We start from the raw sequence: 24566 nt of genomic DNA, 5'->3' as shown, positions 1-24566 counted from the left end.
TATTACATGCATTTATTGCTTAATATTGTGTAATTTGTCTCTATTATAGCGTTCTCTCCATGTATGGGCCATGTAGTGTGAGTGAAACCTCCTAAGATAAAATTTGATCTTGATAAGTCATTCCTCTTGCACATTGAAGTGTAAAAGTTGCAAGGTTGCTTTCACTTGACCTAAAGGATTTGTGAAGTAATCTTGAGGCCTCCTTGACAAGGAACTAAGAAATATTACACATAATCAACAAAGACTCCATTCTCCCAAGGATTAAGACAGTGATCTACCAAGAGTGGTCACCAAAACTCTTATTCTTTTACCTCCTCCCAAGTCTAGCCACATTGGGGTGCCTAGGGCATCAATTTCCTGACAAGCTAACAATCAAAAAAATTCGATCTCCCAAGGCCTATTGCACTAGCCTTTCCTCTAGCTCTCATCCAATTTTGAAGACATTCTAATGATGGAGTTGGGAGAAAAGTCAAGCCCTATATCTGGAACCAAAACTTGTCGTGCCATCCCCAAGGCTAATACCTCCTAGGGTCAAAACATCTTTGAGTGAAATTCTATCTTTGATCCTCTCTCCACCTTGTCTAGGGTAGGTATATCATTGGTTGTTACATCCCTTCCTCAAACCCTAGACTAGGTCCACTTGGCCCCGTGTGGTCCCGCTCCTTTAAAAGACCATTCTTCCATAACCATCCAGGATATCAATTCTAACAAGGATTTTAGGGATTGGGGAACTCCTTCACAAGTCTTATCCCATAAAACCAACCCTCAAATCCTCTCTTCCTTTCCCTAGATTACATAGTACATTGCTTAGAAAGCAAGAAATATTTATTCTTCACATTCTGGGAAAAGGGTTATTTGGGTCACTCATATCCATTGACTTATCCTTCATTAGTGACTCCATACATACTGGGTCTCCTCCCATCGGTGAAAGTTCGTAAATAGAAGGGAGCCTTCGCTGAAATGACAAGGGGCTAAGTCTCCATATGTTTCCCTTGGCCTAGCATTTGCCCTCTAGGGATCCCCTTAGGTTCCCTGCAAGTTTGAGCAATAACACAACCCTATATGATCAACACACAACATGATGTCAAGATCCTCCACTTATTGCTCTAGCCATATTTTGTTAGTTTTTGATGGATATGTTAGCATCAAACAAGTGTTCTAGTTTCAAATGATGCTAAGAGGCTAGGGAACATGATATCTCCAAAACCCATAAAAAAATTTGCGAGATAAGCTTGGGAAACACTGTTACACTAAATTTTGTCACCATGACTGTCGATTTTGATCTCTCGCCATCAAATGAGTGTCTCAAGTGAATCCCCTATGAAGCTTGAAGTAAAACAATACCAGGGACAAAAGGAATTTTGGATTGCACTAGCCTTTTCTCTAGCTCTCATCCAATTTTGAAGGCATTCTGACAGTAGAGTTGGGAGAAAAACCAAGCCCTAGCTCCGAGACCAAAACTTGCCCTGCCATCCGCAAAGCTAGTACCTCCTAGGGTCAAAACATCATCTTTGAATGAAATTCTTTCTTTGATCCTCTCTCCACCTTGTCTAGGGTCAGAATATCATTGGTTGTTACATCCCTTCCTCATACCCTAGACTAGGTCCACTTGGCCCCGTGTGGTTCCGCTCCTTTAAAAGACCATTCTTCAAGAACCATCTGAGATACCAATTCTAACAAGGATTTTAGGGATTGGGGAACTCCTTCACAAGTCTTATCCCATAAAACCAACCCTCAAATCCTCTCTTCCTTTCCCTAGATTACATAGTACCTTGCTTAGAAAGCAAGAAATATTTATTCTTCACATTCTGGGAAAAGGGTTATTTGGGTCACTCATATCCATTGACTTATCCTTCATTAGTGACTCCATACATATTGGGTCTCCTCCCATCGGTGAAAGTTCGTAAATAGAAGGGAGCCTTCGCTGAAATGACAGGGGGCTAAGTCTCCATATGTTTCCCTTGGCCTAGCATTTTCCCTTTAGGGATCCCCTTAGGTTCCCTGCAATTTGAGCAATAACACAACCCTATATGATCAACACACAACATGATGTCAAGATCCTCCACTTATTGCTCTAGCCATATTTTGTTAGTTTTTGATGGATATGGTAGCATCAAACAAGTGTTCTAGTTTCAAATGATGCTAAGAGGCTAGGGAACATGAGATCTCCAAAACCCATAAAAAAATTTGCGAGATAAGCTTGGGAAACACTGTTACACTAAATTTTGTCACCATGACTGTCGATTTTGATCTCTCGCCATCAAATGAGTGTCTCAAGTGAATCCCCTATGAAGCTTGAAGTAAAACAATACCAGGGACAAAAGGAATTTTGGATTGCTCTGCTTAAAAAGCATTTTTGAGCATTTGCATAGTTTTCCTAACCGTTACCTATGCATGTGCAGTTTTTACCATTGTGGCCTACGCAATTCTGCACACTATTTTCCACTATAAACTGCGTAATCCTATTCACACAAGTAAAAACAAAAAAGCAAGTTCTAGAAGCTTTGATGGAGGAATCTTATCCAAATTACAAACCTTGAACTACTACATACTTGCGCCTCATCCCTTGGTTTATAGAACTAATCTCCTCCTCTTAAGCATCATACCCCTTGAGAAGAGGAACCAGAAACCTCCTCCTCTTGCCTATAAATTGAGCACAAAATTAGAGGATGAGGGAGACTTGGATTTGTAAACTTATGCTACTGATGTTGGGTTTGAAGGCTTGTCATCAAGGGAAGGAACGGAGACCATTGGAAGAGGCTTGTGACATCAAGGCAACCAGGTTGTAAGCTTGTTCTCCTTTTAATTTAATATAAAGTAGTTGTTATTTCCTAATTGCGTCTATTTTGATGTTATTTGCGAGATTCCTTGGTCACTCGTATGGTTTATAACTGATATGTTGTATGTTAAGTTAGGGATTTCATTTACCTTTGATTTTATATGCGAGATGCTTTAATCCCTTTGAATGTTTTTGTCTATGCAGATCCCTTTTGGAGCATCATGGAGAAGTTGTGGAAAGCATTAGGAAAGCCTCTAAGGCATTGAGGAAAATATGGTTGTGGAAAGCACTGAAAGGACTTCTACAAGCACATCGCTAATAGGTAAGTGATTCTTCGCGTACTACATGTTTCATGTTTCAGTTATAGGCTAAGGAAAGGTAGCAATTCTTTTGATGTTTGTTACTAGGTTTTGTTGGAAATCTAGGGAGATCCTTCTTGTCCGCAAGAAGTGATTTGTCTGCCTAATAAATTGGCGACCATATCGGGCAACGAGAGTTCTCCATTGTGTCTTGCTATGACCCTTGACACCTTTAGACCCTTCTAAGAATTGAAATTTCTGGTTTGAGACCTTTATTTTTATTTTTATTTTTTCTAAAAATTTCTCGCACTGTGCATTTTATCTTTAGCAACAGAGTGCATATTTGCACACTTAGTCCTTAGCACCAGTGCATATGCGCACTGAATCAAACTAAGGACTTGCGCAACCCTGTAAATTTTTTGAAAAAACTAGGGCTTCTCTAATTTAAGTCCAATTTTTTTTTTATGATTTCTTAAGCTTGTTTATAGTCTTATAGAGTCTCTGTCAATTTGATTGGGTGTTTTGAAATTTCTTTTTGAGAAATTCTTAAATTTGATTTCCTTTGGTCATTACTCTGAGGTTTGTCTCAGTTTCTTAAAAACTTTTGCATATTTTGGCTTTCATTTTTGCAAAACATTTCCCCCTCAATCGTCGGGAAGGGGGGGCGGGGGCTTGAATTGTGTTGGAGTGTTAATCGCCTTTGAGTATCATCACTTTTGATCTTTGGAATTTTTACCCAATTTCCTTTACTAACACTCGATTGGTTCTTTAGTTACATTAGTGAAGGAAAATAGTCTTGTTGTGTTAAAATTGGCAACTAGAGCCAAACTCCATGTGGATCATCTTATTAATGGAAGCTGATATTTTTCTTGGATCCCTGTCACTGAGAGGTGTAGGGTTGATCTGAAGATTATCTGATTCCGATAAGTATTCATGGAGATATGAATTTATTTGTATTATGGGACAATTCGTCAAGGTCGGCCAACAACCAAATAAACCCAACTTGTGCTCAACATTTTAGTATAAATAGAGGTGGCCTTCAAGTCATTTCAACACACTTGGGATCTCTTCCTCTCTACTTTCCTTTGGGTTTTAGTAGGAGGAGAGATCGTAAGAGATAACGCTGCCCTAATCCAGAGGGCAAAAGCCAGAATTGCTAGGAACTGTCGGAACTGCCAGGAACTGTCGGAACTGTTGGAACTGTCGGGAATTGCCGGAACTGCTGGGTACTGCCGAAATAGCCGGAAAGCTGACGTAGAGGGAAGAAGCCGGAACAGCCGAAATTGTTGAGAAATGCTGGAACAGCCGAGAAAGCTGATGCAGAGGGCAGAAGCCAGAATTGCCGAGAACTGTCAGAACTGCCGAGAATTTACGGAATAGCCGGGAAAGCTGACACAGAGGGCAGAAGCCGGAACAGCCGGGAAAGCTGACGCAGAGGGCAGAAGCTGAAACTGCCGAAATAGTTGGGAAAGCTGACGCAGAGGACAGAACCCGAAATAGACGGAATTGCTGGGAACTGCTGGAACAGCCGGGAAAGCTGACGCAGAGGGCAGAAACCGGAACTGTCGGGAATGTTGACGCAAAGGGTAGAAGCCGAAACTACCAGGAACTGCCAGAACTACCAGGAAAGCTGACGCAGAGGGCAGAAGCCAAAACTACCAAGAACTACTGGAATTGCCGGAACCGCCGAAACTATTGAGAACAGCCGGAACTTTCGAGAACTATCGGAACAGTCGGGAACAGTCGGCACTGCCGGAATAGCCGAAGCATCTGCCTCCGAAGGAGAGCAGCATGCAAGTGAAAGCTAACTAATATTGGGACAATTGTATGGTACTTAGCAACAAATACACCAAGCATGCAATGTTATAGCTAGCATGTAAGGGATAGCTAGCATGCAACAAGAAGCATGCTAAGGACAACAAGCATGCTAGGGACAGTATGTTAAGCAAGGTGCAGCAAGCACATGGTGGCAAGCCTGGTGCAGCAAGCACATTGGGACACAAAGGTACATGATGCAGTACAGTTATGGGTACAGTCATGATTGGTAAAGCATGATGAGATGCAGAATAGTAATGATGGGTGCAGCATGGTGAGGTGCAGCACATGGACGAGATGCAGCACAATGATAGGTGAAGGAGTCACTTTGGAGAATCAGTTGAAGCAGCATGTCTTCAACTAATCTCATGTAGATATGATCTATTCTCTTATCTAGGAAGTCAAAATGTTGACTTCTGAGGTAAATGTACTCTCTCTCTCTCTGCTGAACTATTGAATTACATAGAAGAAGAATTGATCAAGGGTTTCCCCACATTGGGGTTTGTCCCTGGCTAGCACCACATCTTGTGTCCTCTTGTCTTGGCTTGTATTCTGCGATTTATGTTTATGTTCTATCTGCAGTTTACTTTAATGCTGATGTGATTGCTAATCTGGAAAAGATATTGAGCTAACTGTGAAAATTGAAATAAATTGCTCTAAGCATAGAACATACCTAAAGTTAACATGGTATCGGAGCTAAGGTGAAGACAATGCCCAAGCAAGATTGAAAGAGCAATCACCAAACACAGTTGGGAAAGGACAAAAGGATCAGTGGATTCCTCATCCCTCTTCAAATTCACCGAGGGTGAAGTCGAAGCAGAGAATATTATCAGAATGGCACAACAGAAGTTTTTGATAACCTACCTAAAGACCACTTCAATAGGAAGTTCGGATCTAAGTGTGGAAGGAAAGGCAGATGCCTTGGTTGTAATAAATTCGACCATTATGCAAAGGAGTGTCTGAGGTAGGGACACATCACTTGATGATGATAACAATCATTCCAGGGACATCTTCAATGATTAGAGGAATGACAGGTAATGCAGGTCATCAAGGAAACGACCGACTCTTTAGAGAAAGCAATGAACCCCAAGTATGAAGAATCAAATGTTGTTTCTAATAAGATGAAGCGTTATCTTGTATTGGCCCTCTCCTTTAGATTCTTTGGGAATCTGGCTTATTGATCGTAGTGCTTCAAGGCACCTCATCGGATAGAAGGGTGCTCTCTCGAATTTGTTAGAGACGGAAACAACTGTGGGATTATACTTGAAGTCGATGCCACCTATCCCGGAAAGGGTGTAGGGAATGTTACCCCTCAATTGAATGAAGGTAACTCTATTCATTTACAAGAATCTCTTTTATGTACCTAGTCGCAAGAAGAACCTGGTGTCCATCTCGGAAATGGAAGTCAAAGGTTTCAGGATGGCATTCATCGATGGAAAGGTACGTGTTAAAAAATAGAATTTTCGAAGATGCTTTTTCTCATGGGTTCAGGGTTGGCAATTTGTATCAAGTTGCAGGAAGTCCACTGGGGACCATGTCCATTGACACATAGCACTGGAGGTCTGTGAGTTAGATGGTGACAGGGATCCTTGAATTCAAAAAGAGCATGAAAGTACATGTCTGAGATGTACCAAAGGAAAATCTTACAAGGGGACCATTCCCCTCATGTAGCAGGTCCACAGGTTTGGAACAACCCGAGGGGTTTGAGATTCATGATCAAGAATCTCACGTATGCAGGTGGAAGAAAGCCCTCTATGGCTTGAAGCAAAATTCCCCAGGCGTAGTATGAGAGGATTGATAGCTGTCAGATGAAGCTGAGATTCACTAAGAGTGAAGCCGATCCAAACCATTGTTTGAAGGTTGTGGATGATAGACCTCTCATACCAGCACCTTCTGAGGACGACCTATTTCAAACAGGTGCAGACCCTCTCACTTGCAGAAGTAAGAGGGAGTTGGATTCCGAATGTGGAATGGTAAACTACAAGCCCGTGACTACCTCGAGGATCTTAACTTTCAGAAGTTATATGGTAGTGATGTTGGACCAGATTTGGAAAATGCCTCTAAGTTTCATAAACTCATTCGCGTTGATGTTCTTGGTGAACTTTCATCCAGACATATGTTTTGCAGTTAGCACGGTGAGCTCATATTTGGTTGAGCCTCACTGGATTGGTGCTAATAATCTTCTAAGATATCTTCGAGGCACAATCTCTCATGGATTGAGATACAATGTCGGAAATATGAAACTGCATGATTATTCGAATGTTGACTGGGCAGGCAGTGTGGAGGATCACTAGAGCACTTCTCAGTGCTGGTTCTCTTTGGATTCTACTTCAATATCACGGATGATCAGGAAGCAGAAGTCGGTTGCTATAAGCACCGCCGAGACCGAATACATAGCTACGAGTATGATCTCGTGTGAAGTTGCATGGTTGCAGAAGCTCTTAAGTGAGTTGTTTGTACACATGATGAATACCACTGTGATTCTCTGTGACAACCAGAGGGGGGATTCGATTATTGAGGAATCTTGTATTCGATGATTCCTCCAGCAGATAGATATCAAATATTGCCTTATCTGGGATATGGTAAGTCGATGAGCGAGGAGGCTCCATTGCATTGAGACTGATGTACAGGTCGCAGACATTTTGTCAAAGCCTCGGGGAAAGGTCAAATCTGGGACTTTCCCGAACGACTTGGGGTCATTGAGAGACCTTCTTATAAGGGTCCTGCATGTTGCATGCATCGAGCTCTGGGAGCTCTAGGGGGCTTGGGGTACTTACTGGAGCAACATACGACCACAGGGCGACTCACCCTCCTCTGGTGGTGCGCTATGTACAGGATGATAGATTCAACCTTCCCCTGTGATACCCCGTGGCGATTGTGAAACAGGATGATTAGTTCTCCTATGGGTCGGGATGATTAGTTCTCCCGTGGCAACTGTGGAACAAGATGATTAGTTCTCCTATGGGCCGGGATGATTAGTTCTCCCGTGGCAACTGTGAAACAGGATGATTAGTTCTCTTGTGGGCCGAGATGATTAGTTCTCTCGTGGCAACTGTGGAAAAGGATGATTAGTTCTCCTGTGGGCCAGGATGATTAGTTCTCCCGTGGCAACTTGAAACAGGATGATTAGTTCTCTTGTGGGCCGGGATGATTAGTTCTCCTGTGGCAACTGTGGAACAGGATGATTAGTTCTCCTGTGGGCCGAGATGATTAGTTCTCCCGTGGCAACTGTGGGTCAGGATGATTCGTTCTCCTGTGGACAGGATAATTAGTTCTCCTGTCAAGGCATCCTACCCATGCAGTCTGGGACTCATGGGAAGTACCTCTCATCTGATCAATAAGCAGGGAAATGGGGTTAGGGACAATAGTAGTACTATCGACAGAAGCATCATTGTATCTACCGTACTCCCTACGCTAGGATGACCTTCATTGATCTGGGATCAATGAAACTAATCTGGGATCTGTATGAGTGGTTTGAGACACTCTCTTGTGATATTGATCTGGGATCAATAAAACTGACTTCGATCCAGTAAGAGTGATGTGACACACTCTCTTCAGATGAAACTGACTTCGGGTCAGTAGAGAATGGTATGAGAAATTCTCGATCAATTCTTCTTCTTCATGGTTCAGTAGAGCAAAGCAAAGCAGAGCAGAGCAGTGCAGGGCACTGATGGCAGAGATAGCATAGTCGGACATATGGATCGATGGATGGAGTTCTCCGTAGTTGAGAGGGAGTGTTAAAATTGTCTTGTGATATTGATCTGGGATCAATAAAACTGACTTCGATCCAGTAAGAGTGATGTGGCACTCTCTTCAGATGAAACTGACTTCGGGTCAGTAGAGAATGGTATGAGAAATTCTCGATCAATTCTCCTTCTTCATGGTTCAGCAAAGCAAAGCAAAGCAGAGCAGAGCAGTGCAGGGCACTGATGGCAGAGATAGCATAGTCGGACATATGGATTGATGGATGGAGTTCTCCGTAGTTGAGAGGGAGTGTTAAAATTGGCAACTAGGGCCAAACTCCATGTGGGTCATCTTATTAATGGAAGCTGATATTTTTCTTGGATCCCTCTCATCGAGAGGTGTAAGATTGATCTAAAGATTATCCGATTCCGATAAGTATTCATGGAGATATGAATTTATTTGTGTTATGGGACAATTCATCAAGGTCGGCCAGCAACCAAATAAACCCCACTTATGCTCAACGTTTTAGTATAAATAGAGGTGGCCTTCAAGTCATTTCAACACACTTGGGATCTCTTCCTCTCTACTTGTCTTTAGGTTTTAGTAGGAGGACAGATCCTAAGAGATAACGCTGCCCTAATCCAGAGGGCAAAAGCCGGAATTGCTGGGAACTGTCGAAACTGCCGGGAACGCTGACACAGAGGGAAGAAGTCGGAACTGCCGGGAACTGCCGAAACTATCAGAACTACCGGGAATTGCCAGAACAACCGGGAAAGCTGACGTAGAGGGCAGAAGCCGGAACTGCCGGAATAGCCGAGAAAGCTGACACAGAGGGAAGAAGCCAGAACTGTCGGAACAGCCAAGAAAGCTTACGCAGAGGGCAAAAGCCGGAACTGCCAGGAAAGCTGACGCAGAAGGCAAAAGGTGGAAATGCCAAAATAGCCGGGAAAGCTGACGCAGAGGGCAGAAGTCGGAACAATCAGAACTGTCGGGAACTGCCGGAACAGCCGGGAAAGCTGACGAAGAGGGCAGAAGCCGGAACTGCCAGGAAAGCTGACACAAAGGGAAAAAGCCAGAACTGCTGGGAACTGTCGGAATTGTCGAGAATTGCCGAAACAACTGAGAAAGCTAACGCAGAGTGCAGAAGCCGAAAATGTTGGAATAGTCGGGAAAGCTAACACAAAGGGCAGGAGCCGGAACAGCCGGAACTACCGGGAACTGCCAGGAACGCTAACGCAGAGCGCAGAACCCGGAAATGCCGGAATAGCCGGGAAAGCTGACGTAAAGGACAGAAGCCGGAATTGAAGGGAACTGCAGGAACAACCGGGAAAGCTGACACATAGGGCAGAAGCCGGAACTGCCAGGAAAGCTAATGCAGAGGGCAGAAGCCGAAACTGTAGGGAACTATCGAAACTGCGAGAATTGCCAGGAATTGCCGAAACAGCCGGGAAAGCTGACGCGGAGGGCAGAAGTTGGAAATGCCAAAATATTCGGGAAAGCTGACGCAGAGGGCAGCAGCCGGAACTGCCGGAATAGCCGGGAAAGTTGACGCAGAGGTCAGAAACCGGAACTACCGGGAAAGCTGATGCAGAGGGCAGAAGCCAAAACTACCAGGAACTGCCGGAACTGCCGGGAAAGCTGACGCAGAGGGCAGAAGCCGGAACTGTCAGGAAGAGTCGGAACTGCCGAAACCGTCGGGAACTGCCTGAACTGTTGAGAACAGCCAAAACTGTCGGGAACTACTAGAATTCTCGGGAATAGCCGAAACTGTCGGAACTGCCGAGAATTGCCGAAACAGCCGAAGCATCTATCTCCGAAGGAGAGCACCATGCAAGTGACAGCTAACTAACATTGGGACAATTGTATGGTACTTAGCAGCAAATACACCAAGCATGCAATGTTACAGCTAGCATACAAGGGACAGCTAGCATGCAACAACAAGCATGCTAGGGACAGTATGTTAAGCAAGGTGTAGCAAGCACATGGTGGCAACTTGCAAGCATGGTGCAGCAAGCACATTGGGACGCAAAGGTACATGATGCAGTACAGTGATGGGTACAGTTATGATTGGTAAAGCATGATGAGATGCAGCATAGTAATGATGGGTGCAGCATGGTGAGGTGCAGCACATGGACAAGATGCAGCACAATGATAGGTGAAGGAGTCACCTTGGAGAATCAGTTGAAGCAACATGTCTTCAACTGATCTCGTGTAGAGATGATCTATTCTCTTATCTAGAAAGTCAAAATGTTGACTTCTGATGTAAATGTACTATCTCTCTCTCTCTCTCTACTGAACTATTGAAGAACATAGAAGAAGAATTGATCAAGGGTTTCCCCACATTGGGGTTTGTCCCTGGCTAGCGCCACATATTGTGTCCTCTTGTCTTGGCTTGTCTTCTGCGATTTATGTTTATGTTCTATCTGCAGTTTACTTTAATGCTGATGTGATTGCTAATCTAGAAAAGATATTGAGCTAACTGTGAAAATTGAAATAAATTGCTCTAAGCATAGAACATACCTAAAATTAACATGTTGTTCTTTCACTGATTTGGAATCATCTTATGTTTGTTTTGAAGAATTCTCTTGCATAGATTACATTTGCATAGTTAGAATTCTCATTTTCATAACATGAACGGAAATTGTGCATAGATTACATTTGCATAGTTTTCAAGCAAATTGTGCATAGATTACATTACATGCTTTGGCACTTGGGGCTTTGAATTGCATTGGAAAATTAGAAGTGGTGCATTCTGAGGTTGATATTTTCAAGAGAACCTCTCTCCTTACTTTAGCTAGAATTCATCGAAATGAAAAGATCACAATATCGTGTTCAATTGCATTAAAGTTTTGAGTCAGGTCATAACACCATCAGTTTCACATCCATTTACCCATTGAGTAAGTAACAACTTTTAATAAAAAAACAGCGCTAATAAAATCAATTAGAAATTTTATTATTTTAGGGCTCTTTCCACCTACATTAGATTAGATTGTAGGGCTTTGGAATAAGAAAGTGAGTTACCTTTCCAAAGCTACAAACAAACACTAGAATCTTGCGATAGGGAGTAAATCCATTTATTACAGTTTGGCTCTAGGAAGCTCCTCTAACAAGGGAGTTAGGTACAAGATCATATCGAAACTAGTGGAGTGATCGACCCCACTCCATTGGTTACAGTAGTCATGTACATGTATTACAAACAGTGTCGAAAGGTGCTTGGGAGTCACTTGAAGGTAAACCTCAAATTAACCATGTTGAAGAATTTTCAAGGGGATTGAGCTTTGTTACTCTGCCCTTGTGTGTACATTTGATCTGTGACTATCCCCCCAAGTTAAGTTGTCATAAGTGGTAACCTTAGAGACCATAATCTTAGGGTTATTACCCAAGGTGACGGTGGAGGGGAAGTCTGATGTACCTAGAACAGACGTTGGCTAGACTCACTTGGACCTTTTCGGAAGGTATTCTTCACTCGAGATGGCACAAGTGAAGTTACTTGCACCATATTGTGTTCATTAAGCAGGTTGTCAGCGTAACTGGTTCCACCCACTCTATCTTTATTCACTTTTCACATTGATCTCTACAACGTTGGATTTCATCACCAACTAGTGATTTCACTGTGAAAAGTTTGTTTGCATGGTTTGACTCCTTAGATTTACTAGCATGTGTTATTTGTTTGTTTTTACTTTTTACAAACCTTAGGTGTGGATTCTGAATATTATTTAAATTCTTAATAAAACTTATATGAGTTGAACCTGTTGTCACGCAAAGTGTCTAATCACCGCGACAACGCTCAGACCGGGGGATGTCACCTTGATCCCAGATCTCTCCGTTTAAGTCGTCTCCTTAGGCTAAGGGGGGTAGACCCTATTGTAGGAATTTACAGGGTAAGTTCCTCAGAAAGAACACCAAAAGGACACCGCTCACAACCAGATCTCAAATCAATACACCAGTATTTTTGACGTGGTTAAAACCCTCAAAGAGGGAAACAGTCCACGGCCTGAGCCAACGTGGCCACTTCAGGCAATTTATTAATCAAAGAATGAAAATTTACATAAGCTTTCTCTCATAGACGGATTACCCGAACAATGACCCTCCATGCGCTTTAAATAGAACTCATGGACCAATCGGGTGTCAAGCCACGGATCAAGTGTCGGTAATACCGAGGAGAGAGTGAACCGTCGGATCACTACATATCGTGACCGTCGGATTGTAAGTTACAAAATGTACAACGGTAAAGAAACACACTTTACCTAACTCTATACTAGACCAAGTTGAACTTAACTATTTCCTATGTGTCGGAATATCCTAACATCCCCCCTTAAGAACAACTTGGGATAGGATTGAAGGATTTACAAATATATCACAATAGGAGAAGGAAGGAGGCACTAGAGCCTATCCCCCCTTAGTGACAACTTCTTGAACTCCAAGCATATATCGAAGTTTAGTGAACTTCGCCTCTATGAGAGCCTTTGTGAAGATGTCTGCAACCTGATCATCTGTTGAACAATATTGCACTTCAAGAACATGGTCATGAATGAGCTTTCTGATGAAGTGCATGTGTAGTACAATGTGTTCGCTGCGCTGATGCTGGACTGGATCTTTGCATAGTTGAATGGCACTTTGATCATCACACCAAAGTGTGGTTGGATGCTGCTGCTCAAAGCCAAACTCTGATAGGATCTGACGAAGCCACAAGGCTTTCTTACTAGCTTCCACGGCACCACGATACTCTGCTTCTACTGACGAAAGAGAAATGGCAGCCTGTTTCTTACAAGCCCATGTAATAGGTCCTGAACCAAGAGTGAAGACATAACCGGCAGTAGACTTCCGATCATCAGGGTCACCAGCCCAATCAGAATCAGTGAAACCAACTAATAGAGGAGCTGCTTTGGCACTGTAATGAATCCCAAACTGTACTGTACCTCGAACATAAGGAAGTATTCTTTTAGCTGCTTTCCAATGACTTTCACGGGGATTTTGCATAAAACGAGCAACAAGGCCAACAGCAAAGGAAAGGTCAGGACGAGTATGGGTTAAATACAAGAGTTTTCCTACAAGTTGACGGTATAAGGTAGCATCAACTTCAGGAGAAGTACAAGAGACTGAAAGTTTGACTCCAGACTGAAAGGGAGAAGGGGCTGGCTTACAGTCTTCCATGTGAAAATGACGAAGAATATCACAAGCATACTTGGATTGGGAAAGGGAAATACCCTCCTTGGATTGCAAGACTTGAAGACCGAGAAAATAGTGTAAGTGTCCTAAGTCTGTCATTTCAAATTTCTTTTTAAGGCTGGACTTCACATGGTTTATAAGGTTGGGATCACTACCAGTAAGAATAAGATCATCAACATAAAGAACAAGGATGATAAGAGAGTTGCCCACTTTCTTGGTGTAGACAGTATTGTCAGAATAACACCTAGAAAAGCCAGATTCTAAAAGAAAGCTATCCATTTTGGCATACCAAGCCCGAGGAGCTTGCTTGAGACCATAAAGGGATTTCTTAAGTCGACATACAAGGTTGGAGTCTGTTTGGATGAAGCCAATGGGTTGTTCCATATAGATTTCTTCATGCAAGTCCCCATGCAAGAAGGCAGATTTAACATCCATCTGATGGACTTCCCATTTTAAAGAGGCAGCAAGGGAAAGAACAAGGCGGATAGAGTTCATTTTGGCAACAGGGGAGAAGGTTTCAGTGTAGTCAATGCCTTCAACCTGTGAAAAGCCCTTAGCAACAAGACGAACTTTATGTTTATCTACTTTCCCATCTGGTCCATACTTGGTTCTGTAAACCCATTTACATCTAACAAGTTTGCGTCCCTTTGGTAGAGGAACAAGATCCCATGTATCATTTGCCAACAATGAATGATATTCTTCATTCATAGCTGCTTCCCAATGTGGATGGCCTGAAGCTTCTGCAAAAGTGTCAGGATCATGATTTACTGGAGCTTGAGCCAGTAAAGAAGAGGCTCTTTCAAACTGAGAACGTGTACGTCGTTGATCTGTAGGATCACCGGCAAGATCACCTGCTGCATCCCGAGTAGCACGGACCCATCTTGGAAGTTGAGGATCCTGAGAAGGTGGGGGAGGATTGTCATCCTCACTTTCATCATCTGAAGAAGAAATGTTTTCAAAAGTAGAAGAGATAGGAAGAGGTGGCACATCCGCCGGACTAGGCTCGCAGGCCGATTTATTTTCATCAAATTTTACATCTCTTCTAATGATAACATTTTTGGACTTAAATGGAATAAGTCTATAACCTTTTACATCTTCAGAATATCCAACAAAAGTACATTTCTCACTCTTAGGTTCTAAAGCTTTATGCTTTTCATCTGGAATATGGGCCCATGCTTCACTTCCAAAAACACGAAAGTGACTTACATCTGGTTTAATGGAACTCCAAGCTTCTTCTGGAGTGATATTCTTTAGAACCTTAGTAGGAGTGCGATTGATTATATAATTTGCACAATTAATTGCTTCGGCCCAAAAACTAAGACTGAGTCCTTTAGATTGCAGCATACAATTAGCCATTTCCTTTAAGGTGCGATTTTTCCTTTCAGCTACACCATTTTGTTGTGGAGTGTATGGAACAGTATGTTGCATTTGAATTCCATTTTCGGTGCAAAAGTTGATGAATGTGTTTTTAACATATTCTCCACCATTATCAGTTCTTAGCTTAAGAATTTGATGTCCAGATTGTTTTTCAACAAAGGCTTTGAAGGCCAAAAATGTGTTAAATACTTCGCTCTTGAGTTTTAAGAAGTATACCCAAGTGCGTCTGGAGAAATCATCAATGAAAGTTAAGAAATACTTGCAGCCAGAGAATGAAGCAACAGGAAGTGGACCACATAAATCACTGTGCACAAGCTGTAAAGGGGCTGAGGCGTGCCAAGAGGCACGTTTTTCAAAACTGTCCCGATGATGTTTTCCGAGTACACATCCGGAACAAACACCATCTCTGCAAGATACCATAGGAAGACCTGTCACCATATTTTCTTTACATAGATGCTGAAGGGAGCGATAGTTTAAGTGACCAAATCGCTCATGCCAAAGTTTGCTCACTTCATCATTATGAGCAACAAATACTGAGGGAAGATTTGATGACCCAAAGTTGTGAAACTTATACAACCTTGTGGAATCATCAGCAATACCAGTAGCTAGAATCTGTTTAGGATCTCTTAGATCCTTGATTACAACATCATGAGGTGAAAATTCAACAATTTTACCTTCACCTGAATGAGTTATCTGATATACAGATAGAAGGTTGCAGGATAAGGTTGAAACACATAATACATCATTAAACTGACCATTGTCTAGATGAACAGTTCCAGTCCCTACAACATTAAGAGATCTATCATCACCAACATATATATTTTTGGTGTTACAATCATTTAAAGAAGAAAACATGGCTTTGTTTTTGGCCATGTGATAAGAGGCTCCAGAATCAATGAGCCACTCATGAGAATGAGAAGAAGAAGATACATTTAATGCATAACCAGACTGAGATGATTGACAACGACATGCAGAAAGTGCCATTCCTGAAGATGAAGTTGAAGAATGCTCCACATGGATGTTATGTTTCTTCATTGCGGCTTCCAAGGCTTCCATCTTCTTAAAGCATTTAGATTCTAAGTGGCCATCTCGATTACAAAAGTTACAATGTCTATCAGTCTTCTTCCATTTGTTTTTATTGGTCCTATCATTTTGCTGAAATGATCTTTCATTTTGAGGCTGAGTTTGCTTAGGACCCTTGTTTGGTTTAGGACCATTCTTTTTAGGATATGACTTCTTAGGATTCTTTGAATTTGGTTGTTGTTGGGCGGCTAACGCTTTCTTGGAAGAGTTTCCAAGATTAAGAAGACCAAGGTGTAAGAGTTTTTCTTGTTCTCTTATTAAAGAATCACAAAAAGAGTCAAAGGAAGGGGCCTTGTAGTCTTTTCCTTGACAAATGAAAGCTTCCCTTGTAGAATGGAAGGTGGAAACAAATACAGAGTAGGCTAGTCCCAACTTAGTAAGGATGGAATAAATAAGGTTACTATCTTCTTTCTTAACCTTAACACCTTCCAAGAGATATCTAAGGGTCTTGAATTTGGACAAGAAATCTTCAATGCAAGAAAAATTATTAGGATCCAATGTAAGCAACTCATTTTCAAGTTGATGGGCTCTAATTTCATTTTTAATCCCAAAAACTTTAGTGATTTGTTCGAATGCTTCATGAGGAGTATCAAGTTCTGCAATATGGAATCTAAGATCAGGAGAAATAGACATCCCTATCAAACCACGTGCTTGATCTTGTCTATTTTCCCATTTTGCAGCCTTGTCTTCATCTTTTGGTTTCTTCTCTTGGCCTATGGCTATTCTGTAGAGACCTTTACTTCTAAGTAAATCTTCCATGTAGGCTATCCATTGGAAGTAGTTAGTGCTGTCAAGAATGACTTGGCATGGACTTTCAATTTTTTTTTTAAAAACTGAAGCTGAAGATGCTGAAAGTAAGTGTTCCAATGGATAGATCTCGAAAAATTAGGTTGTTTTAAAAAAAAAGGCTCTAAAAAAGGCTTCCGGATGAAGAAGTTATGGCTTTTTGAAAAAAAATTTGTTGAAGTTGCCGGCAAAGTGCGCGAATGTGCGGGAATAATAAAAACGCCCCCACAAAATGGAGATTTGAACCCAAGACCTCTACTCTCTTAAAATAGCTTTGAACCAATTGAGCTATACAAAAAATTTGAGAGAGAGAGAGAGAGGGGGAGGGGCCTTGGGTTGCGTGCTTGCCTTGAGAAAGCTCTTTTTTTCTACAAAACAAAAACACAAAACCCAACACGAATATGCAAAGAAAAACGAACCTTACGGCTCAAAGTTAGCTTTAGCCGGAAACTAAATATTTTTCTCAATGTTTCTGATTTTCCAAGATCACACTAAGGTGCAGGGAAAAGAGCATACGCATGAGAAAAAAAACTTCCTTTCTGTTTCTGATTTGCCCAGATCGCACAGAGTCGCAGGGCAAAGAGCATACGCAGAAATGAAAGGTATAGATGCAATAATAAAAAAGGCTAAATAAACAGAAACCGAAATAACCAGAGAGAAAATAACAGTAAACTGCAGATAAACATTGTATACCTCCAGATCTTAAAAATGACGCAGATAGGGCTACCGGAAACCTTTTCGCGTGAAACGAAAGGGGTTCCTCACTGGAACAGATACTCCGAACACAACAGAGCAGTCCTCTCGGCCCGAAAGCAGTCAGAAACAGTAGATTAGGAAACGACAGCCGCATGCAGTTCTACCGGCTTCAAATTTGGATCACCAACGGACGCGGCCCTCAAATAGCTCTGATACCATGTAGGAATTTACAAGGTAAGTTCCTCAGAAAGAACACCAAAAGGACACTGCTCACAACCAGATCTCAAATAATACACCAGTATTTTTGACGTGATTAAAACCCTCAAAGAGGGAAACAGTCCACGGCCTGAGCCAACGTGGCCACTTCAGGCAATTTATTAATCAAAGAATGAAAATTTACATAAGCTTTCTCTCATAGACGGATTACCCGAACAATGACCCTCCATGCGCTTTAAATAGAACTCATGGACCAATCGGGTGTCAAGCCACGGATCAAGTGTCGGTAATACCGAGGAGAGAGTGAACCGTCGGATCACTACATATCGTGACCGTCGGATTGTAAGTTACAAAATGTACAACGGTAAAGAAACACACTTTACCTAACTCTATACCTAACTCTATACTAGACCAAGTTGAACTTAACTATTTCCTATGTATCGGAATATCCTAACACCTATGGGATAAAAGAAGACCAACTGGGAACCAGCCGGTTTAGGAGACACAACAAGGAAATCAAATACTTGATTAAGGCTCAGCAAAGATTATAATTTGATTAAAAATGATTAATACCAATGCCTTATGGGGTTAATGAAAACCAAGTAATTAATTAGCTGCTACTGCTTATGAAGTAATTTAACGACTGCTTGAAAATATTTACAAAATATCCAACATGTAACGAGCATTATATCATCCAAGCAATGATTAATTTCACCAGATGCAAGATATTCAAAAAAGATGCACAAGGTTCTAGCAATTAAATTTCAAAAGATCAAAGACTTTAAATAACCACAAAATTTAAATGTTAACCAGTTTCAAGGAATGATTCACCACTTTCGAATACTTAATCCTTAGGTATAAATATTTAAGCACATTTAACTATGTCGAATACCACGAAAATTTTTCTTTTAAAAATTAGTCTTAGCACAAAAATACACCAAAATTATAAACGTGACAATTCCTTAGGTGAACATGCTAAGACTAAATGTGAAAAAAATATTTTGAAAATTTTTTATTTTTTTTTATATTTTTAGATTTATTTTTAAATGATCAAAATCATAAAACAAGACCAAACAAAAACCCAAAATCCCTTTATGCCTTTGAAATTTTTTTTATTTTATATATTTTAGATTTTTAATTTGAAAATTAAAAAAAAATAAAAAGATTTTTTAATGATTTTTTATTTATTCAAAAAATAAAAAGAAATTTTTAACCTTTAGAAATTTTTATAGAATTTTATGATTTTAATTAAATCAAAACATAACACTTTTCATGAAAACAAAAAATAACGCTACCTGCCTAAAAAAAACAGTGAACAAAGAGGCCCAAAAAAATCTAAATTAAAACCTAAGCTAAATAGCAACACCATAATGAAATTTAAATAGCTTACAATGAAATGAAATTTATGCTAACCCTAAGCATGAAATCGTAACATAAAAAAATATCGAAGTTGTGTTGTGTGTGTTTATTGTGTGCAGGCCTGGAGAGTTCGACGGCGAACGAGGTAAGGAAGATCGCAGATTTCTGGCAACGTAGATGCACGCAGATGGCTGCGGGAATAGCGTGAGAAAGGAGAGCTAGAGCTGTAAATGGCAGCAGTTGAAGGAATGCCACAGAGGTGATGCATGAAGGTGAGGCGAGTTCGATGGGAGGTTAGAGGAATGCGTGCAGGGAAATGAGGCAGCGTGGATAATGAGGGATCCGTAGGTGCAGAGATGCGTGGGCAGGCATGGACGAACGGTTTGAAGATGTGGTTTACTGCAGGTGAAGGCGTGGGCAACGAGGCAGATACACAGTTTTGCGTGGAGGAAGAAAGGAACCACACACAGATAGCAAAGGAGGGTTGACGAGCAGCGTAGATGGAGCTGGCCGCAAAATGGAAAATGCAGGTAGCAAAACGCAGAGGACGCTGGCAATGGCGGCTATGGGAAGAATGGAACAGGACGCAAGCAGAGAAGCGAGGAGACGTTACTGTGGGAGGGCAAAGGGAGCTGCAGATCAGGGAGGGGTAGCAGCGTAGAGCAAGGAAGGCTTTCAACAATTTCGTTTGCAGGTTTGGAGAGGCAATACAGATCAGATGGAGTAGTGCGATGTTTTATGTGTTTTGCAGGTGGACGAAGAAGGGTAGGAAAGACGCAGATATGAAGCTGCGTTTGCTGGCGAGAGAGTTGGACTAGGGAAATGATTACTGCGCATAGCTGTGATGAGATGGCTAAAAAAACCTAGACGCTGCAGATCTAATGAGGGATTTAAGTGCAACAAGCAGGGGTTTCACTTCATAAAAAGATATTGATTTTGTTCTATGATGCCCAAATCCACTTGCAAAGCAGATTCATTAAGAAACCCTCGATTTTAATTGATTCTTCGAAACAACACAGAGAGCGGAGACTTGGGAGTTGAAGCTGAGGATGACTGCGTAAAGGAAAATGGCCAGATGTATGGCAGCAGCAAAAAACTGCAGGCCCTAAAAAGAATTCGAAATTTTTTAATGAAAATGAAAACCCTAGGCAACAGCAGGCAGTAGCAGACAGATGACAAAATTCCCCAAAAAACTTAATAAAAATTTTAAATCCTGTGAACCCTTATAAAAATTTTCCAGATTTTCAAACCCTTGAACAACAGAAACGTACACCTGCAAAAAATTGGTTCTGAAGCAAATATTCCTGCTAGAGCTGATCTTGAGGCCAGATCTTACCCTCCAGAGCCTAGATCTCGCTTCAAGATTGAATCTCACCTTCAGATCTACAACCTACAATGACAAAAACAAACACCCAGAAACAAAATATGCAAAAAACAAAATTCAAAACCCTGAAACCATCTAAATAATTACAATATTAACAGTTTAAAGGCTCTAAGCAGCTAGATCTGTCATTATTCCACACATATTTTTAAAATTTTAAAATTAAGATGAGGTGCTTCAGAAAACCCTTCATGCATCCGGAACAGAAATTCTAATGATAAGCCCGGGATCAAACCAGCTGGGCTCTTCAGAAAATGCAATTCGGGAGTTGGCTGGTTCAGCCGAGAACTTCCCCGAACGCCCGATAAACTCAAAATCAAGGATTTCCTGCACAGCGTAATTCAACCACTAACATAGAGAGAGAAAACAATAGTGAAATTCAGATCTAATGGAGATACCTGCCATTATATTCAGAAATTAAACTATCATTCAAACCCTAGTGATCAAACAAGATACCTGTGTTTAAATCACTCTTCAATAAGCTAACATCAATGGCTGAAAATAAATATTATGCAAGAAAATAAAAGATCTTACAGCATTCCCATGAAGAGTAACACTAGCAGAGATTAACCCCAAAGTCTTTATTTATTGCACATGAAAAAAGGATTACAAGAGAGCTTTCCTTAGCACACGACTCAAAGATCGAATGATCTCAATGGAAGACTGACCTCCTATTTAAAGAAGAAATTCCCAAAGGCTAGTTCGGGTGACCCTTCTCAAAGCGATCTCGACCGTTGAAGAGGATCAAAAAATCTTTTAATCTCATCTGTCGAAATTAAAATAATGAGGAAATTTGAAATTATCATTTAATATTTCCTCAAAATTTTGACTTTGACTTGACCCTCGGGACCAAGGGCATAAAATTTATCAAAATAACCATTTAACCTTAGTCCCTAGACCCTTTAAAATTTAATTTTTTAAAGGACCATCAAATTTAACCTTTGGAAAATTTAAAAATACCTAGGACCTAGGACTTATGAGGGTATAAAATATTTTTCTAACCCTCAAGACACTTTACATCATGATTTTTACATTTTTACATCTCAAAGGGGAAAACCCATTTGACATAGACCCTCATAGACTACCCAGTTCTGCGACACAAATATAATCTAGCAGATCAAGCAATTTGTAATAAAATAACCTAACCAAATAGTTAGGATTATTCCCAAGTCACTTTTACATAGACTCGATCTAGCACACTAGGACTCCCCTAACAATCTAATGATAAAATCCATTCCAGCTTTGGGGTTAGGTTGAAGGAAAACTCTGCCGACCATGGGTCGGTGCGACAAAAAACCTTCTGGAACATAGATCATCACTAGAAGATTAGGTTTACCTAGGCAATTACATATATGACACAGATCTGCTCAGATTATTTACAATTTACACATGCAAACTGGGTCCACAAAGTAACATGAATAGGCTGATGATGATAGTCGAATGGCACGGACACATCAATCAAGCGCTATCCCTTTTTCTTTAAAAAATGGGGTGTACTGCTATGGGTCTGACACGTAGTGGTCAACATCTAGCTCTATTTGGGGACACGTTGCTGCATTGTAGCAATGTGAAAATCCAGAATCTATATTCACGCAACACACAACAAAACATAAGTAGTGTCCATCCAAAAATCATCATATAACATTAAGCAGAGGAAAGATATAAGCTCTTCATTTGTTAACTATCTAGTAACATGAAAAGTAAATCTAATCCTAAGACAGAAATGAAAATGCTGAAAAGACAAGGAGTAGGGTTAGAAATACAGAGGATGCCCCATGGCATCAGATGCGTTCAATATAGTGTACACTGAGCATTTGTCTGCTTTCAGGCAAATCTGTCAGCTGCTTCTCGGATGTGCCATGTCCAATTCTGCATACGGTAGGACTTTTTCCTATCCAAAAATCAAGCTGCTTACAGCTATCTGATGTATTAAATCACCTTCTCGTTCTCTTTCTCTTGCGTTTTTTCTTTGTAAAACATTCCGCTTCAAAACCCTCAGATGAAGTATGTAAGATATGAGAACATGTCTTTCTTCATTTTGCATCTGATATTTTATTGTTTTTAATTTTATCTAGATCACCTTCAATTAACCACTTTTCAATCGAAGTTCGAACCGTGACCTCCTCATAATAAGATGGAGCTTGTTGCAGCAGATAAGGAGGCTTATGATCTGTCGACGTTTCCTGGTTTCTTTCATCCTCTGACCGCTGTTGAAATTTTTGTACCTGTATTGTAATGGCATCCATCTGGCTAGAGTGTTCAACCTTCATAGCACTGATTTCCCTGGCATGGTCTTCTTCCATATCTTTTATTACTTTATCGTTCTTTTCCTTTATGGTCATCAAGCAATGTTGCATAGAGTTTATCTCTTTCTTATGATTTTCTTGCATGGTAGCCAACTGATTATTATAATCAAATGTCGTGATAGTCATTTCTTCATCCATAGTTAATAACTTGTTTTGCATAGAATTAATTTCCCTATCATGATTAGCTTTCATGGTTTCCATTTCCTTATCTCGCTTTTCCAAGTGGGTGTATAAAGTTCTCATATCATTGGCATAATCAGTTACAAATTTTTCTTGATTGATCTCCATATTTTTTACCAGCCGCATTAGTTCTTCTATAATTTGCTTCTAATTTTCCCTTTCATTGTCGACACTGATTTTACAATTTGTCCCTGCTTTTCTACTATCATGGATTTGATCTGCAACGGTATAGGTGGATGGCACATTCTGATATGAAGAATTGTCTTGAAATCTTTCATCGACAGACGGGCCATTCATAAGATTACTTTCATTCTGTTGCACAATTTTAGGGGCACAAGGCGAGCTATCTTGATAACCATATCTATCTTTAAAAGCATTGACAATGTCTTGTAAAGAAGTGAAAGAGTCTCCAGGACAACTATTAAACCAATTCAAAGCATCACCCTCCAAAGAAAAGGCAAATAGACGCATTTTGACATCTTCATGATTATACTGAGGAGAACTACAATATATGAGCATTATACAAGTAAACCTACATAAATGTTTTCTAACAGCGACTGAATCACCACCCGAGAACAAAGACAATTTAGAAATGGCCACTTCCGGAATATCATGGAGAACATCAGTAAAATGACACGAGGTAAACGAATAATCCATGATGAATAATGAGGGACCAAATGGATGATAGAGAGAGATCTCTACTCAAGAAAATCAAGAGATGAAAGAAGTGGAGTCGCCACTTGAACATGAATCTAACTCTAGGATCCAAAAGGCAACAAACAACCAGATATAAGGGAGGCTTCTTGTCTAGGAAAAATAAATGAAAAGAAATGGAGTCGCCACCCAAACAAGAAACGAACTGAGAAGTCCAGGTGCTAAAGGTACAATTAAACGATATGACGAAAGAGAGGGCGATGAAAAGATCAAATGACACCAAAAAATGTTGTCGTTGCCGGCTCAAATGAAAAGATGAAAGAGAAGAGATGAAATGTCATTGAAATGCCGAGGATAAAATATCCCCGGCAATGGTGCCAAAAAATGTTGTCGTTGCCGGTAAAAATTATAAAGATGATATGAGAAGAATGAAGATAAAATGTCGTTGAAGCGCCAAGAATAAAATATCCCCGGCAACGGCGCCAAAAAATGTTGTCGTTGCCGGCTCAAATGAATGATAGAAAGATGAAAGCTGAATGATGAATGTCGTAAAGCCCAGGCCCAATCAATCGGTCCCCGGCAACGGCGCCAAAAAATGTTGTCGCGCAAAGTGTCTAAGCACTACGACAACGCTCAGACCGGGGGCTGTCACCATGATCCCTGATCTCTCTGTTTAAGCCGTCTCCCTAGGCTAAGGGGGGTAGACCCTATGGGATAAAGGAAGACCAACTGGGAACCAGCTGGTTTGGGAGACACGGCGAAGAAATCAAATACTTGATTAA

General features: G+C 40.9%; 1 protein-coding gene across 7 annotated transcripts in view; it reads right to left on the bottom strand.

Annotated features, from left to right (window-relative positions):
- The window catches only part of LOC149185411 (uncharacterized), a 272063-nt gene that overhangs the window by 196388 nt on the left and 51109 nt on the right, over positions 1–24566 (bottom strand). For 5 of the 7 annotated variants that reach the window (XM_089417931.1, XM_089417926.1, XM_089417925.1 and 2 more), the window contains exon 4: positions 20600–20653. The exons of the other annotated variants lie outside the window; for them this stretch is intronic. In XM_089417931.1, the coding sequence (XP_089274057.1) occupies positions 20600–20653 (54 nt within the window). The remainder of the gene's footprint in view (positions 1–20599; positions 20654–24566) is intronic. 7 annotated transcript variants of the gene reach the window in all.

The sequence above is a fragment of the Pinus tabuliformis genome, chromosome 3_2, assembly GCF_031772625.1.
Source record: "Pinus tabuliformis cultivar Carrire ecotype Pingquan chromosome 3_2, CPIR1, whole genome shotgun sequence".
In the NCBI taxonomy this organism is placed as follows: Eukaryota; Viridiplantae; Streptophyta; class Pinopsida; order Pinales; family Pinaceae; genus Pinus; species Pinus tabuliformis.
Note: the sequence above shows the minus strand (reverse complement) of the source record. Positions and strands in the feature narration are given on the sequence as shown.